Here is a 14,722-nt window from a genome sequence, read left to right as displayed (position 1 = left end):
TGCTGCAAGAGGAGAACTGCGACACTAAGGGAGGCCCTGATGACTTTAGGTCCCCATTCCCTCACTCCATGGTGCTCAAAGAGAGCTCAGCCTGCAGAAAGTGAGCTCACAACCTTAACAAAAGCAGGCTGCATGATCATTAACTTCCTTAGACCAACTCATGATAAACATGGAACTCACATAACTTACACAGCGGCAAGTATGAATCAATGATACATATCCATCTTACCCCCTCCCCAAGAGAAACTGTAAAGACCATCCTCTAATATCATCCTGTAGAAGATTTGTCCTGGAGAAGCAAACGGTACTTCCTCAGCATACTGGACTCTGCTACCCTGCCAATTCCACTTCTCTTTGTCTCTCCGTTGGACTCTACTGGTACAGTGATCAACTTCCCTGTGGAGTGTTTGAAATTCACATGCCACAGAGATGACAATCAAGAGAAACTGAGGGGTAGCTGTGCTTTTTAAACCTGAATATTGCACACTAGACTTGGACAGTCAGCAGGTGCCTGCCTGTTATAATAAAGACCACAAAAAAAATACCAAAGCTAAGTGAATACAGATGAATCTATTTCTGGATCCAAACCTGCTCACTCCACGTCACATCTCTGAAAAAGCAGAGCCCTTTTTTGTCCATATTAGGTATAAAATCCTTTCTAAAGGCACTGAGTGATTATATCAAGCATGTGGGATTTTGGTTAAAATCATTGTGTCAAATCTGCAGGAATGCCGAAGCCATGCCAGGAGCCTTGGACAGCTCCCAGCCAAGAGCTGTCTCACTGAGTGCCAGTAAAAACATCACATTCCTGGGTCATCTATAAGACCAGAAACAATAACTGCTTAGCACTTACTCCAAGTTTCTCCTTTATGAAATATCATTGCTTTCAAATGTCTTAAAGGCTACGTGTCTGTGGGAGCTGGGATTCTTCCCCCCCTGCTCTCACTGTGTAGAACATCCTTTTTTGTTATTTCAGAGACCTTTTCCTGCAAACATCACAGCCTCAGAGATTCACACACATCAGCTGTAAGAGCAGCAAGCAAAACCCTTGAGCAGAGACATTCTGAGGGGCAGAACTTCCCAAATTTATAGTGCTGGCAACCCTTCACATAACTTCCCCTCTCAGCCATCAGTTTACACCTCACTTTAGATTGATCTAAACACCCATTGTGCTTTAGTTTGTTTCTTTCCTTGGAAAGAACATCCTATGGGACATGACACTCCTGCCTGGACTCCTCCCTCATCACTAGGGGAGACTCAGGCCCTAGGTCTGCCCATCAGTACCAGTGACACCTCCTCTCTCCCCAAAAGGGAGCTCTCCCAAGTGCAGGTTGTGCTCTGCAAGATAGCTACACTGTCTTGGAGTCATGTCCTTCATTCAAGGCTCACTCCTGCACACAAAGAATAGGTCCAGATCAGGAAAGCAAAATGCTGAAGTAGCCCAGCTGAGAGGCACCCGAGTGACTCTGACTTGGTGCACTGCACTGCCCCAGAAAGAAGAGAGATGGAGGGGTTGATGGTTTGGGTTTGATTTGCTTTCAATTTGTTTTTGTGGAGCCCAGGATGCTTTCAGCCTTAGTCCAGTATCACAAAATGAAAATAGTAACGAGTTTTGATGATAACAAGGCAGTTTCCCAGAATGATGAACATAAACTGACAAGAACTTGGCTGAGATGGAGAAGCCAAGCTCTGCATCTGGGCTGGTCTACACGTGGCTCAGGACAATTTTTTTTTATAGTGAATTTAATCTGAATATTACTGACTAAAGCCCACTCCAAAATCTTTGGCAGGAGAAACAAGAGGCTTTTGCTCCAAAAAATAAGCCTCCCATTTTTCTCTTTCAAATCCCACCTCCTTGTCCATGTTCTTGGATTCTATGGAGCCTTAAGAGATCTCCTCTCAGTCTTCCATAGCACTGAGCTGTGTGAGGGAAGTGGCCTTTGCAAAGCACATGCACTAGCCAGCATATCCAGAAACAGAGATATTTCTTAGTGGTGCCAGGAATCAGAACAATTCAAACACTGGGAGGCTAAAATGCGTAGTCAGTCACAAGCCAGTTTCTATGGAGGCTCTTGATTCCTTGTTAGGGCCAATCCAAATGCTGACCATGAGAAAACTGTGGGTGTTGTAAATCCAAAAGCACTTCTTAAGCACTTCTTGTTCTGTGAAACATGAACCTTGTGTGCCAGAGCACTCGGTGTACACAGGGCTGTCAAACTGCTTGGGCAAGGGCAGGATGGAAGGGAGCAAGGAGAAAAAAGGGTTTTCCCATAAGCTTTTTGTAGCTCCATAAACAGTCTGCATCCCACAAAAGCTACTTTCACATTGTAATGAATGCCCTTCTCCTGCCCCCAGCAAATGCAGGATGTCAGGTTAGTCCCACCTAACAACTGCTTTCCATGTTTTCAGGTACACACTTCACATTCAGGCTTCTGCTCCTCCATGGACTCCTGGGACTGGCTTGTCTTAGCCTAAAAAAGTGGTGGAGGATCAAATTTTATGTGAGAGGGAAGAGAGGTGTAGGATGGAACAGCCCCTGCGAGGGTGCCCAAATCATCTCTGCTGCTGACATGTGCACTCACTGGAAAAGCTGTTGCAGGATTGCCTTGGAGGTATCAAGATGTAACTGGAAAATTTCATGCTATCTATGGAAATGCAGATTGTCTGCTGTGGGACAATAGGTTACATTCCATTCTAATCCTGTTCCAAAATGAAACAAAACAATATAAATACATTTAATGGGGATACTGTACAGGATTTGTAGAACAAACAAAACATAATTGTCACTGTATCCCTTGAGGTAGTTTTGGCACACAGACCCCAGAAAAGGTCTGGAATAATCTGAGATCTGAAGGAGAAAAAGTGGAACAGTTTGTTCATATCACAACACGCCAAAGGAGAGCAAGGCTGACAAAACACAATTGTTTCCTAAATGCAGGAATCTGCACACCAGACCCTGCAGAAGAGCAGCCAGCCATCCTCACAGGATCAGCCAGCCACAGAGCTTTTGCCAGCGAGGCTGCCAAATGCACCAGAAGGTGTGAGACACCTCTTGCTGGGTATTACAAGAGCATCCCTCACCAGGACAGCTGGGGAACATATTCTAAGGAATTAGCCTCACAGCAGTTGGCTTGGCTTGAAGTGGAGCAGTTTGTAAGAATTTTAGGGGGGTTTCGTGGTTCTGTGTTACAGTGTGGCCTCGCCTTTCCCTTACATAATGTCTGCTATAAACTGCATGCAATTCCCAAGTTATGGTTTTTGCATTTGACAGAATTTGCAGGTCAGGAATGGGACTAATTGAAGGAGATGCTGTGCCCTCCTGGACCTCAGAGCCGTCCTGGCCTAAGTTTCCAAAACCTGCCCAGGAAATTGGACCCCCAAACACAAAAATCTGTTACTGGTATATAAAGAATGCCTGCAGGATTTACCTGCCCCTTGCTGCCTGTACAAAATCTGTATTTTCTGTAAAGAGATATATCACACTGAGGCACACACCAGTGAGGCTGTCCCACCATGCACCAACCTTTGCAGGGGACATGAAATTCTCACTCTTTGTGAGCACAGCCAAACCCTATGGAAAAGGCACTTCAGGTAACCACCCAGATTCCATAGTTCTCCCAGCAGGACAGAAGGAGGTTGCATCACCCAAATAAAAGATCTGTGCTACTTTTGCCCTTTCCACAGGTAGAGGAAATGCTGAGATGTTTCTCTGCAGCTTCCAGAATCCCCTCTCTTTCTAAGCCCCAGTTTTGCTCTCAGAAGGGCATGGCTGGATTTGCCCCATAAAGGGCAAAGCTGGTGAAGTGCACTGGCACCAATCCTTCTTTTCCTTGGCTGAGCAGGCTGTGCCAGTGGGGTGAAACATGTCAGCTTCTCTATGCCAAGGCTTGGAATCCAGATTAAGCAACCTGAATTTAGTGATCACCGAAGGTGGCAGCAGCAAATCTGCTTTATAACTGGCTTTATAATTATTAGATAGATTTAGCAAAGCACTATCTATCTTCCATTTTTCTTTTTGCTATTTGATTGATTTCTGCCTTATCCAGTGGAGGATAAAAATCTCCAATGCTGTCTCAAAACACCATTACATAAAAGTGTGCACTATTGATTTAATTCTGTTCCTGGTATTTCCTAATACACTCAGCCATCTTTTGCACCAGCTGAAAGACAGTGTTCTATTTTTATGTTGTCCTTACTATAGGGTGAATTTCACTGATCTTTAAATGAGTAAAAAAAGTCTATGGTAATGTTTCATTGAAAAACCGATCCAACATTCCTGTGTATAAATGTCTTTTATTGTCACTGGTTATTTCAATCTCAGCATGGTCCAGGACCAACCATGTGGCATTTCACAAAGGCAACCTCTGTGCAAGACTCTCAGAAAGATATGAGTCTGAAACCACCTTTACCTGGTAGAGTGAAAACATTCCATAATTTCATTCTAACCAACACTTTCTGAGATTTTTTTATTTTTTTCCCTAATGGACCTTATTATCCTTTTAAATGACAATTCATTTAAAAAAATGTAATTGTACTGATACTCTACATCATTATGCTTATTTACACCAGCAAGAATGACTTCTAGGTGCTTTCCTTGTTCATCCCTGAGTTACCCCCTGACCAGCCCTAGATTTACTGCAGCACAAGCCTTCAGTGACATTTCCTGCCCACACATCAACCTTGTGGTGGCCCCCTGTGAGACACTGTTTTATACAAAGTGAGTCCCTCTGAGGCTACCTATAGCAAACACTGCCCCCAGAACTGATAAACAAGTTTTCTGTTATGTTAGCTTAATGAAACTTCTTACAAATAGAGGAACCACACACAGCAATACCTCCCAGACAGAGCATCTGCTGTCTGCACACCAAGGGCTCTGCCACAGACAGAGAGCAGGGGAAGAGCAGGGTCAGGCACAAGCAGCACTGCAGGACAGAGGGTGCTGTGCTAGTGACAGGGAGTTGCTTTGCTGGAAGCTATTGAAGGCAGGTTTTCCCTGCCTGAAAAGGTGGGAAATTATGCCAGAAAGGGAAGGGAGGGGAAAGTGTCAGTGTGCCTTACTCTTAGAGAGGGGGACCTATTTACAAACTGCTGTAGACATTCATTTGACACACAGAGTCAGCCAAAGACTCTTGCAGCATCCAGTATCCATGTAAGCTCCCCAACCCAGTGTGGACAAGTCATGAGAACATGACAGGAGCCGTGGCTCCCCACCCAGTCACTCACAGACATCTTCAAACCTATCCAAGAGGTGCAAGGCCAGTGCAGGAACAGCCAGCTGCTTTCTGCTTTGCTGCCATCCTGTCAGAATTCCTGTTTGCACTGTGCTCCACCTCCCCTAACACACCTGCAAGCCTCTGTGCAGACTCCTCCCCTGTGATATACACAGAGTGCTGCGCTCTCAGTTTATCAAGTGAACAGAGATTTTCCAGGTGATGAGACAACACTGTTTGTAGGCTCCCCACCTCACCTGTTGAGCACCCCTGGTCATGAGGACTGAAAGTTATGTGAGAAACCGGACTTCCCACTGCTGGCACCAGCCTGTTGCTGGGCTCTGAGCTGCAGACTGATGACACAGCACTGGCAGAATCATTTCAGATGTAAGCAGCTGCCCAAGAGATAAACACTACTCACAAATGTTTAGAAATACCAGCTTTCCCTTTGTTTCCAGTGTTGTAGTATTTCTGATTGTGCTTGAAAGTACACAACAAAGAATTTATGAAGTAAGTGCTCACACAAGAAACTTTCCACATTCTCAGAAGTTCACTACATGCCTTGGGATCTATCTGACTGAAATGGCCATTACAAATTATTTTAATTTAATTTTATATTTCCAAATTTCAGAGTGAGAAAACCCTCTTTCCTTTAAAAATACACCTTCACCCTCAGTTCAGACTGTAGTTTTGAGATCTTTTTTAAGAGAATTCTGCCCTTTGAAGGGAGGGTGACGTACTTACCAACAGCCTCCTGCAGTACCCGAAGCGCCGGCTGCCATCCTCCCCAGTCAGCATGAAAGAGAAGGTCTCACTAGGAGAAAATGAATTGCCCAGAGCTTGTATCAGAACTACAGCATGGCTACAAGATAGATCCCTTAGGAAGGGACACTCAGCAAGTGAGAGATGCTTCCCACTGGTCTTCATCATTAGGACACACTCTGTGGAAAAATTCTGTCAGCAGTATGGTTAAGGACAACCCATGTGTCTTAGAAGAGATGGGTGCTGAGTGTCAGTGACTGAAGAAGAAACATGAGAATCAGATTCTGAGGGCAGTATCCCAGTGCTCCTTTACCTTTAGTATAATCCTGTCTTTGGACTAAGCTTTGTTCTTAAAAGGAAAACCTTAGATACTTTCTGAGAGTAGAGAAATCATTTTCTAATCCAGAAACAACACAGGTTTCCAAAATCCAACTCATTTTATGTCTTTGTCTAGGATAAATACCATTTGTGACAGAGCAGTAAAACAACAGTTTAAGGCTGCAGCTACAGCACAGGTAAAGGATGGATCTGTGAATTTGTGCCTGGGCTGTGAAACATTCCTGACTGCTTTGCAAGTTTTAAACTGCATTATATTAAACACTTCCTTGTGCTGAAATGCCAGGGTTTATATAACTACATATGTCTCTGGGGAGATCTTATTGTGGCCTTTCAGTACATAAAAGGGGCTTTTAAGAAAGATGGGAATAGACTTTTTAATATGATCTGTAGCAATAGGACAAGGGATAATGGTTTTAAACTAAAACTGGGTAGATTGAGACTAGATAAAAGGAAAAAGTGTTTTACAATGAGGGTGGTAAAACACTGGGACAGGTTGTCCAGAGAGGTGGTGAATGCCCCATCCCTGGATGCATTCAAGGTCAAGCTGGGCAGGGCTCTGATCAGCCTGATGAGGATGTCCCTGCCCATGGCAGAAAGGTTGCACTAGATGACCTTTAAAGGTCCCTTCCAACACAAATCATTCCATGATTCCATCCCTTCTGCCTATCCTGTTACTCGACACCTTTGGGTCAACCAGTTCTCATGTATCAATGCAGGGGAAAAAAAATTATACATTTTTTGAGGTCACTTTGAATGAAAAAGAAAATGCAAGCCTGGCTCTCCTTTTCTTTGCCCTTCTCCTGCAGTCATTCATCTCCAGTGGGAGGAAGAGAGGGCTCCTCTGCTGGAATAGAGCACAGCTCCAAGAATGTACTCAGACTGCAACATTTTGAGCCAAATGAATGGGTAACCTGCAATGTTAGACAAGCTCTCTGAGGTGAATGACTAGGGCATGGGGTGGGCAGGGCCTCATCCTTCTAAAGATTTATTTAAAATACTTCCATTTATTCTTTTGAGTTTAGCACTCAGAAGAACCTTCAAACTTCCTGCCCTCAGCCACACAGGCCTGTGAGGCAGGCAGAATAGGGAAGAAAAAGAACACAAAGAAGTTGAACACAACTTCAAAAGAAAGAAAAATTAAATACAGCTGCTTGATCACAAAGTGGCCAAGACTCAAACTGCTGCTTCCTTAATTGGGCATTGACGAGGCTGAGGCTGCTCCAGTATCATTCCAGCATCATTCCAGCATCACTCCATCGTGCAGAGGAGCTCTGGAGCACTTACCTGTTGTACTCAGAGACAGGGAGCCAGTCCTTGGCATCAGGGAAGCAGAACTGTGGGATAGCCTTGAGGCGCTCCTCCGCTTCCCGCATCTGCTTGGTTGGTCTCTCCAGCTGCCGGGAGAAAAGTGAGGTTCAGTCAGTCCCTGGAGTGTCCCTTCCCAGGGGAGCAGCTCTGAGAGCCAGGGCCCATCAGATTGTCCTGTATTTGTGCTTGGCAGAGTGAGGCATGACTCCAGGACAGGCTTATAGGTGCTTGCACAAAAAAAATAATCACTGCTAGGGTTTTACATTTTTTGAATTGTCTGAAACTCCCTTGTTGTACGATGGCCACTTAAAACACAGCCCTAACTCAAAATACCTTTCTGCTGCAAGAGCAAAAGAGAAATGCCAGAGATCAGCAAAAGTCTTTCCAATGACTTCAGCGAGTTTTGGAACAAATCCTAATACAGCCAAAATTAGTTAAAAGTGAAATATTTAGAAACTGAATTTAAACACAGTCCTTAAAGCATCCACCATCAGGCCAAGTTCTCCAGCTCTGGAAAAGATAAATTTGAAAACAGAGAAAGCTTTCAGTTACCTTCTCTATGCCCTTTGCTTTATAACAGATTGCTTTGGAACAATCCTGAAAGCTCCATTTAAGAACTGGAATTCTATTCATTTTTCCATTTATTCACCTTACTGATCTTAGAATGAGCTGTACAGAGGAATTTTTCTTTTACCTTGGGAAACTGGTATGTCACTTCTGGGAGGTAAGTGTTTTTAGAGGGCTTCTTTTTCAGGGACACTACCACAAAATACTCAAACAACTCCCGCTCCTGCCACTCAATCAGCTCCAGTTCCAGGGTTCGATAACTTGGAGCCCTCTTCAGCATTGACTGGATGTGCACAAGGCGCTGGGTATGAGCTGCCATTTAAAAAGAAAAGGGAATAAAAAAAGAGACAGATCATTACCTGAGACTCTAATGTGCTTGTGTAAGCCACAGCCATTCACAAAGGACTTTCAATTTTCAGTGTTCTCCTTTCAAAAGCAAATCTTCTAAGTAGTAAACCTTCTGTAGCCTCTCTCACTAACTGCACCCATAAAGCAAAACTCTCTCCAAGTACTGAAGTTATGTAGCACTCGGTCACTGAAATAATTTGCAGTTCGTAACTGCTACCCTACCAAAGGTCTGGCTTTTCTTCACACATAAAACTGGATTATAAGCCCTTATGTGGTTGTGCAAATGCACTGGGGCCTCCAGGGTGACACATCTGAGGCCTGGCTTACCCCAGTGAAAAACAGTTCTGTGCCCTGTCCCTACACAGCACAGCTTTTTGCTACCAGCCACATAAGGCAAGCCATGGAGTAATCTCCAGGGAAGGGGGACAGGGAGGAAAGAGAGATGTGCCAATGGCCTCCTGTGGGTTGCTTTGTTAGTGCTAATTCAATCTAATTGATCTTAGATTCATGGTCATGAAGGCAAAGATGTGCCTTCATCCAGTGACTTGTTGCTTGATACCTATGGAGGACTGGTCATTAACATCACTACCAGTTCTAGTACACCAAAAAAAACCAAAACCAGCTCAGTAAAAGCAGCTCCCCGCATGCTCTTCCCCAGCTCTTCACACAAGGATCTCTAGGCAACGGCAAAGGAAGGAACTGTTAGCAGCATGCCTCAAACCCTTCAGGCTCTACTTAGTGCCAGTGCCCACAGCTTCCAAAGGCTGACTGACCCTTGTGATAGGGAAATAAGGTGTTATAAGCACTAAGGGAAAGCCCTTGATGACCAGCCCTCACACATCTGGTTCAGCAGAAAAAAATCAGAAAATTAAATTATTTTGATAAAGCACTTGGGTCTTGATGTGACTGCACAACTAAGGAAGCTAAATTCCCAGAAACAGCCTGACTGCTCCTGCCTTGAGGCAGCCCCACACTGCAGGCCACTGCTTCACATTTGCTGAAGGTGAAACCAAAGAGGCCACCCCACCAGATGGGCACCCAGTGAGTCCTGTCATGATAGGCAGGGCAAGGATGCCCTGAGAGCATCAATGTGAACACAAAGTCACTCAGCAGCAGCTGGTTAGAGAGAGACATCAGAATGAAGATTCTCTGAAAAGCCTCCCAATCTCCAGTGAGATCAGAATATCCTCCCAGTAACAAGAGAGGGCCCAGGCCCTGTCTCTCTTCTTTCATGGCCTATGACAACAAGCAACGCCTCGATTTTCTGACACAAAGAGAACTGCAAATGCTTTTGGCTTGGTACAGGTAGACAAAGGAGCAAGGAGCCATTTTCCACACATGACTGTACAATGTTGCATACAGCCTGTTTTGGATGGTCTTACCATCACCTACCTGGCACAAATCTGTTTCCCTAAGACAATGTTTTCCAGAAAGCTTTGCTGCATGTACAGTAAGCAGTTGTCATCTGCATGATGATCGCCCCATATCTTATAACAGCTTCATACTCCTGTCTTTTTTGCCCCTCACCTACTAACATGATGGGTTTTCAGTAATGCTGTTGCAGCTGTATTCAACTGTTTCACAGGCTTCTTTCTGTATCAGGACTTAGGAAAAGGAGAGACTCATTTACAGGGTTTGTGCAGGTACTGATAAAGGAATTTCTACAATTTACAATTTCTACAAGACTGCAGACCTACAAAAGAGTCTAAGAACCACAACACTGGATCAGACCCAGATCCTTGCCTCCAACAGCAGCGAGCAGTAAATACTGAAAGCAGCATATGAATAAGAAAGGAGCATCTTTATCCAATCTCATCCCTCTAAGCCTGCACCCAGTAGTCAGTCTGGAATAGATCAGCATCTCTGAAGTGGCTGACAAAGCCAATCTATCAAAGGTCCTGTTCTTCATTAAAAGACACAGTTGCCAAATCCTTGTTAGATCTTCACAGCTTATTTTGTCCTTGCTTTCATGCTCCTGTGTTGGTACTTTGGGAGCTCTGCAGTAATGGAGTTAGGAAACTATAGATAATACAGGCCATGGCCAGGAACAATGTGCAGTAGCAGGAGAACATACACTGATAAGGTGTGTGACAGGGTCTAACTAAAAGTCACTGAAGGTTGGTCCCTTACCTTTAAACCTGTCATCTGAGTCACTCTCACTCTCGCTGTTCTCATCTGCAGAGGACAGAGAGGCATCAGTTAATGCAAAACCAGAGCAAACAAACTCCGTTCACTGTGCTGCAACTGGGAAAAATCCTATCTCACATCTCTGAGCCTTGTGACACACACATGCACATCTCCTCAGTCTTAAAATATCTTGAAATAAACAGTTTGAATGACTCCTTAGATTGTGTTTTCGTTGGATTCAGTTTCAATATTGCTAGAGAGTAAGAACTTCATTTTGATGAAAGGGCAAAATTCATTCTGCATTCATTACAACAACTGTTTCCACTGAATCCCCATCTATGCTGAGCTGCAAAAGCGTCATTTGGAATGTGGGTCTTAACCCTTTCACTTCTTGTTTTCAGGTTTTAATTTTTTTTTTTTTTTTTTTTTTTTTCTTTTTGAAAGTTATGCAGCACTTGAGAAGTCCAAGTAAGCCTTATGAGCTTTGTCTGCCTGGGCAACATTCCCAAGCACCAGAACTCACCAAACTGAGTTAGAGTTAACAGGCAAAAGTAACCTTATGACACAATGTGTTACTGAGGGGCTCTGTATTAAAGCCCTATTGTACTCTTATTACAAACAGGGCCTGAATTTCCTTTTTGGCCCCCATTTTTCCAGAAGCAGTCTGAAGCACAGGGTGAGTTACACACTGTGAGTGCTAGGAAAAAGCATGCAAGAACTGCAGAAAAAACTGTGAATTTTGGACAGAACTTACAGTAAATGTGGACTAAAGAAGAAGCTGGGTAAGTCTAGCTGACCATGGGATTAATAGGATACACAATACTGAGAATCTCATTTATTTTTGGCTCATCCCCATTTTTTCTTCTTGCAGAGAGAAAATTATCATTTTTCACAGAAAGAAGTTCTAAAATAAGTGGAGTCCAGGGTACATGAGGAGGAAAAAAGGAAATTGATTAATCCTGTAGCATCCAAATGGATTCACTGAACCATGATACTTGTACCATACCTCGTAGGGATGCCGTCTCAATATTGGACATGGAAAGTTTCTTCAGTCGTTTTTTCCCTCTTTTTGCACTGTAGATGGAATTAATTCTTTGGACAAGCTGCAAAATAAGAAAATGAGGGATCAGTAAGACTAAACATTTTCCTCCTAGGAGACTTCTAATTAATGTATTCAAGGAAAACATGGATGATAGACCAGCAAACACAGATAATAACTGCCTGCCCCAAAAATACCTGAGATGATGGCAAATATTAATGAGATGACTTCTGTTTGTTGTCTTCAACAAGAGGCTGGGATTACTAAGAATCCAACATCAAACAGAATATTATAACTTCGGGAGAGTCACAAATATGTAGCACTTAATCTTCATGATGTTTTATAAATCAGGAATAATATATTTCATTCCATAGCAGATTTCTTCATAGAACTATAAAAGAGTTTGCAAATGCTGTTTCACCTCAGCTTCCAGAAAGAAATAAACTGAGTGAAAGGATGCAATTTGCTATAGACACAGCAGAAGGGCAGTAACAGAGCACAGAGTGAAAAAAAGCCTTTTTAAGTTTTCCCTCTAATAACTAACACCATCTCAATTAAAAAAAATATACTCTCCAGGAATACGTGATCCTGAAAGGTAAAGTAGAAAGAAAATAGAAATTATCACAAGATTTGCAATAAAATTGTAAGCATTCATATGCTGAAATCATAATTTCACATAAGGAGACTATCTGTCCCTTCTATTAAAAAAAAATTGGTACAAAATTAACAGCCAAACTTTCCAGGTTTTACTCAAAATCAGGTAGTAAGTGGCTCTGTAAGTAACCCTACGATTTCCTCCAGAGATCTGTGCCCATTTGTGAAGTATAACAATATATTCCAAGAAAATAAAAATACAGTAAATATTAAGGACGTAGAATTAATTTCCTCCTTAAACAGAATTTCCAACAAATTCACAGAAACACAAACATTTCCCTCTACTCACAGTATTTATAGCCATGTACTTTAAAATATGCTCTCTAATAAGAACAGGAAAGGGTTGAATACACAATAAAAATTAGCTTTGTTCACAAGCCAAAATGAAGCACATTGGCAGTTCTCCCCCTCTCTGTTGCTATTGCGTTGTTGGATTTTTGGTTGTTGTCTTGTGGCTTGGGTTTTTTTTCACATTCCATTTTGAAATGAAAAACTCCTTGAAAAATGAAAAATGAAGTTTTATTTCAAATCCATCACGACAGCATGGTTATCAGGATGGGGTCGCTTGTGAGTAAATGAAGGGAAACCTATTGGGCCAATTAGTTATTTTCCTGGAAAAAAATGATGGGGAAATAAACCCCTTCAGATGTTGCTGCATGTTATAAATAATAATTGCTTGGCCATCACCCATTCAAAATCTTAGAGTTATATAGACAGCAATGCTCTGGTTCACAGAGCTTAAAGAAGAGTGGAAAACAGAGCTGTCTTAAAATCAATTCTGTGCGAAGATGGCCATCAGATGTTTGTTACTCTTGAAGAACTTGGAAGTTATCACTTCTAGGGAAGGGATTTTGCTCTAAATGTTCCTTTAGGGTACAAAGAGAGTTTTCAGTGATGTCTAAAGGCTGGCTAGAAATGCATAAGCTCTCGTAGGAGACAGGTGAACTCTCCCCAGCACAAGCCTGATGACACCCCAGTACCTTGGGGATCCTCCTGGCGCGCCGCGTGGACAGCAGCTCGCTGGCGGTGCTCAGGCTGTCCTCATTGAGGCTGGAGGGGGACGAGGGGATGCCCAGCTGAGCCAGCAGCAGCATGTCATCGTGGCTGTGCCGCTTGGGCAGCCGCGGCAGGCGGTGGCTCTTCCTCTCTGACCAGTTCCCGACGCGCAGGGAGTGGCTGCTGGCCTTGGAGGGCAGCTGCAGGGACAAGAACAACTTGAGCTCTGCCCCTCTTGGCAACTCTTGGGGCAAAGGCAGCTCTTGTGACACAGTGGTGGCTGCACAGGGACACCATGCCAGGTGAGCTCCACTGTGCAGGATGTGTGCCCAGAGAGGCTCTGAGGTCACGGTGAAGGGCCAGGGGTCAGCCTCAAAGACTTTAAAGTTCAAAGAAAACAACACCATTTCTGACCTGCTACATTTCCATGCACACACACCCCATCAATCCTGTGAGCCCTGAAATCTAACTTGATTGTCAGGCTTGGCTGACAGCAGAGCACTCACCCAACAGGCCTGGTCCATTCCTCTGACTTGCAGGAGTGAAAATAAAGAGTAATTACACAATTCAGTGTAATATTAATTCAGTGCAAAAGTAACAACTAAAATAGCAAATTCATGTTTTTTTATCCAAGAAAAAAAAAAGTAGAAAAATCAAGCTTGTTCTGTTTTCATGGTGTTAAGAAGTTTTAAGACCTGGCAATGAGCAGAGGTGCAGTTACAACTCTCCCTGCATTCCCAAAGAATTCCCTTTAAAACACGAAACTGTTATCACTACAGGGCAAAGGGAAAATCTCACTGAAGGATTAAGCACCAGGTAACATCTGTCTTTAAAAAACTGGGGGGTCTTTTGGAGCAGTCCTAGGAGCAGCTCTGCCCAGCTCCAGGTTTCTCCCTTTTCCTCCCAAACACAAGCACTGTACAGAAGCTTCACCAGCATGTCCAGGAAAAAGTACTAGTACATCAAGCATCTGTCATTTGGCATTTACTAATAATTCTATCAGCTCTGTTACAAGCTATATACCTGCAGCAATAAATGTCCCATTTGTTGGCTGACTGATTGCAGTGCCATCCTACCTGGGATTAAGCACAGGTGTTTCTGTGGAGAGGGGTTGCATCACAAATACAATGTCATCATATAACATTCCTTTCGTACCTGATGTCTTCAAAAACTGAAAATAATCAAGGGGAAAAGACACAGACCACACCACCAGTGTTTCTGAGGTCTCTGCATACCACAGGTTAGCACACCAGGAAAACTGGTGCCAATCTATACTTTATTGAAAGGAATTCTTTTTGTAGATGATTGCTGGAAGCTCACTGACCTTCTGATCTCTTCCATCTTGTTTATCATCATCCATGACTGAAAAGTC

At 43.4% G+C, this 14,722-nt stretch overlaps 1 protein-coding gene across 3 annotated transcripts in view; it reads right to left on the bottom strand.

Moving 5' to 3' along the window:
• Positions 1-14,722, bottom strand: part of DENND2B (DENN domain containing 2B) — a 150,492-nt gene that overhangs the window by 27,477 nt on the left and 108,293 nt on the right. For all 3 annotated transcript variants that reach the window (XM_058837103.1, XM_058837093.1, XM_058837110.1), the window contains 6 exons: positions 13,335-13,550; positions 11,668-11,764; positions 10,665-10,709; positions 8,314-8,498; positions 7,596-7,705; positions 5,955-6,024 (listed from right to left, as the gene is read on the bottom strand). In XM_058837103.1, the coding sequence (XP_058693086.1) occupies positions 5,955-6,024; positions 7,596-7,705; positions 8,314-8,498; positions 10,665-10,709; positions 11,668-11,764; positions 13,335-13,550 (723 nt within the window). The remainder of the gene's footprint in view (positions 1-5,954; positions 6,025-7,595; positions 7,706-8,313; positions 8,499-10,664; positions 10,710-11,667; positions 11,765-13,334; positions 13,551-14,722) is intronic.

The sequence above is a fragment of the Poecile atricapillus genome, chromosome 1, assembly GCF_030490865.1.
Source record: "Poecile atricapillus isolate bPoeAtr1 chromosome 1, bPoeAtr1.hap1, whole genome shotgun sequence".
Classification (NCBI taxonomy): Eukaryota; Metazoa; Chordata; class Aves; order Passeriformes; family Paridae; genus Poecile; species Poecile atricapillus.
Note: the sequence above shows the minus strand (reverse complement) of the source record. Positions and strands in the feature narration are given on the sequence as shown.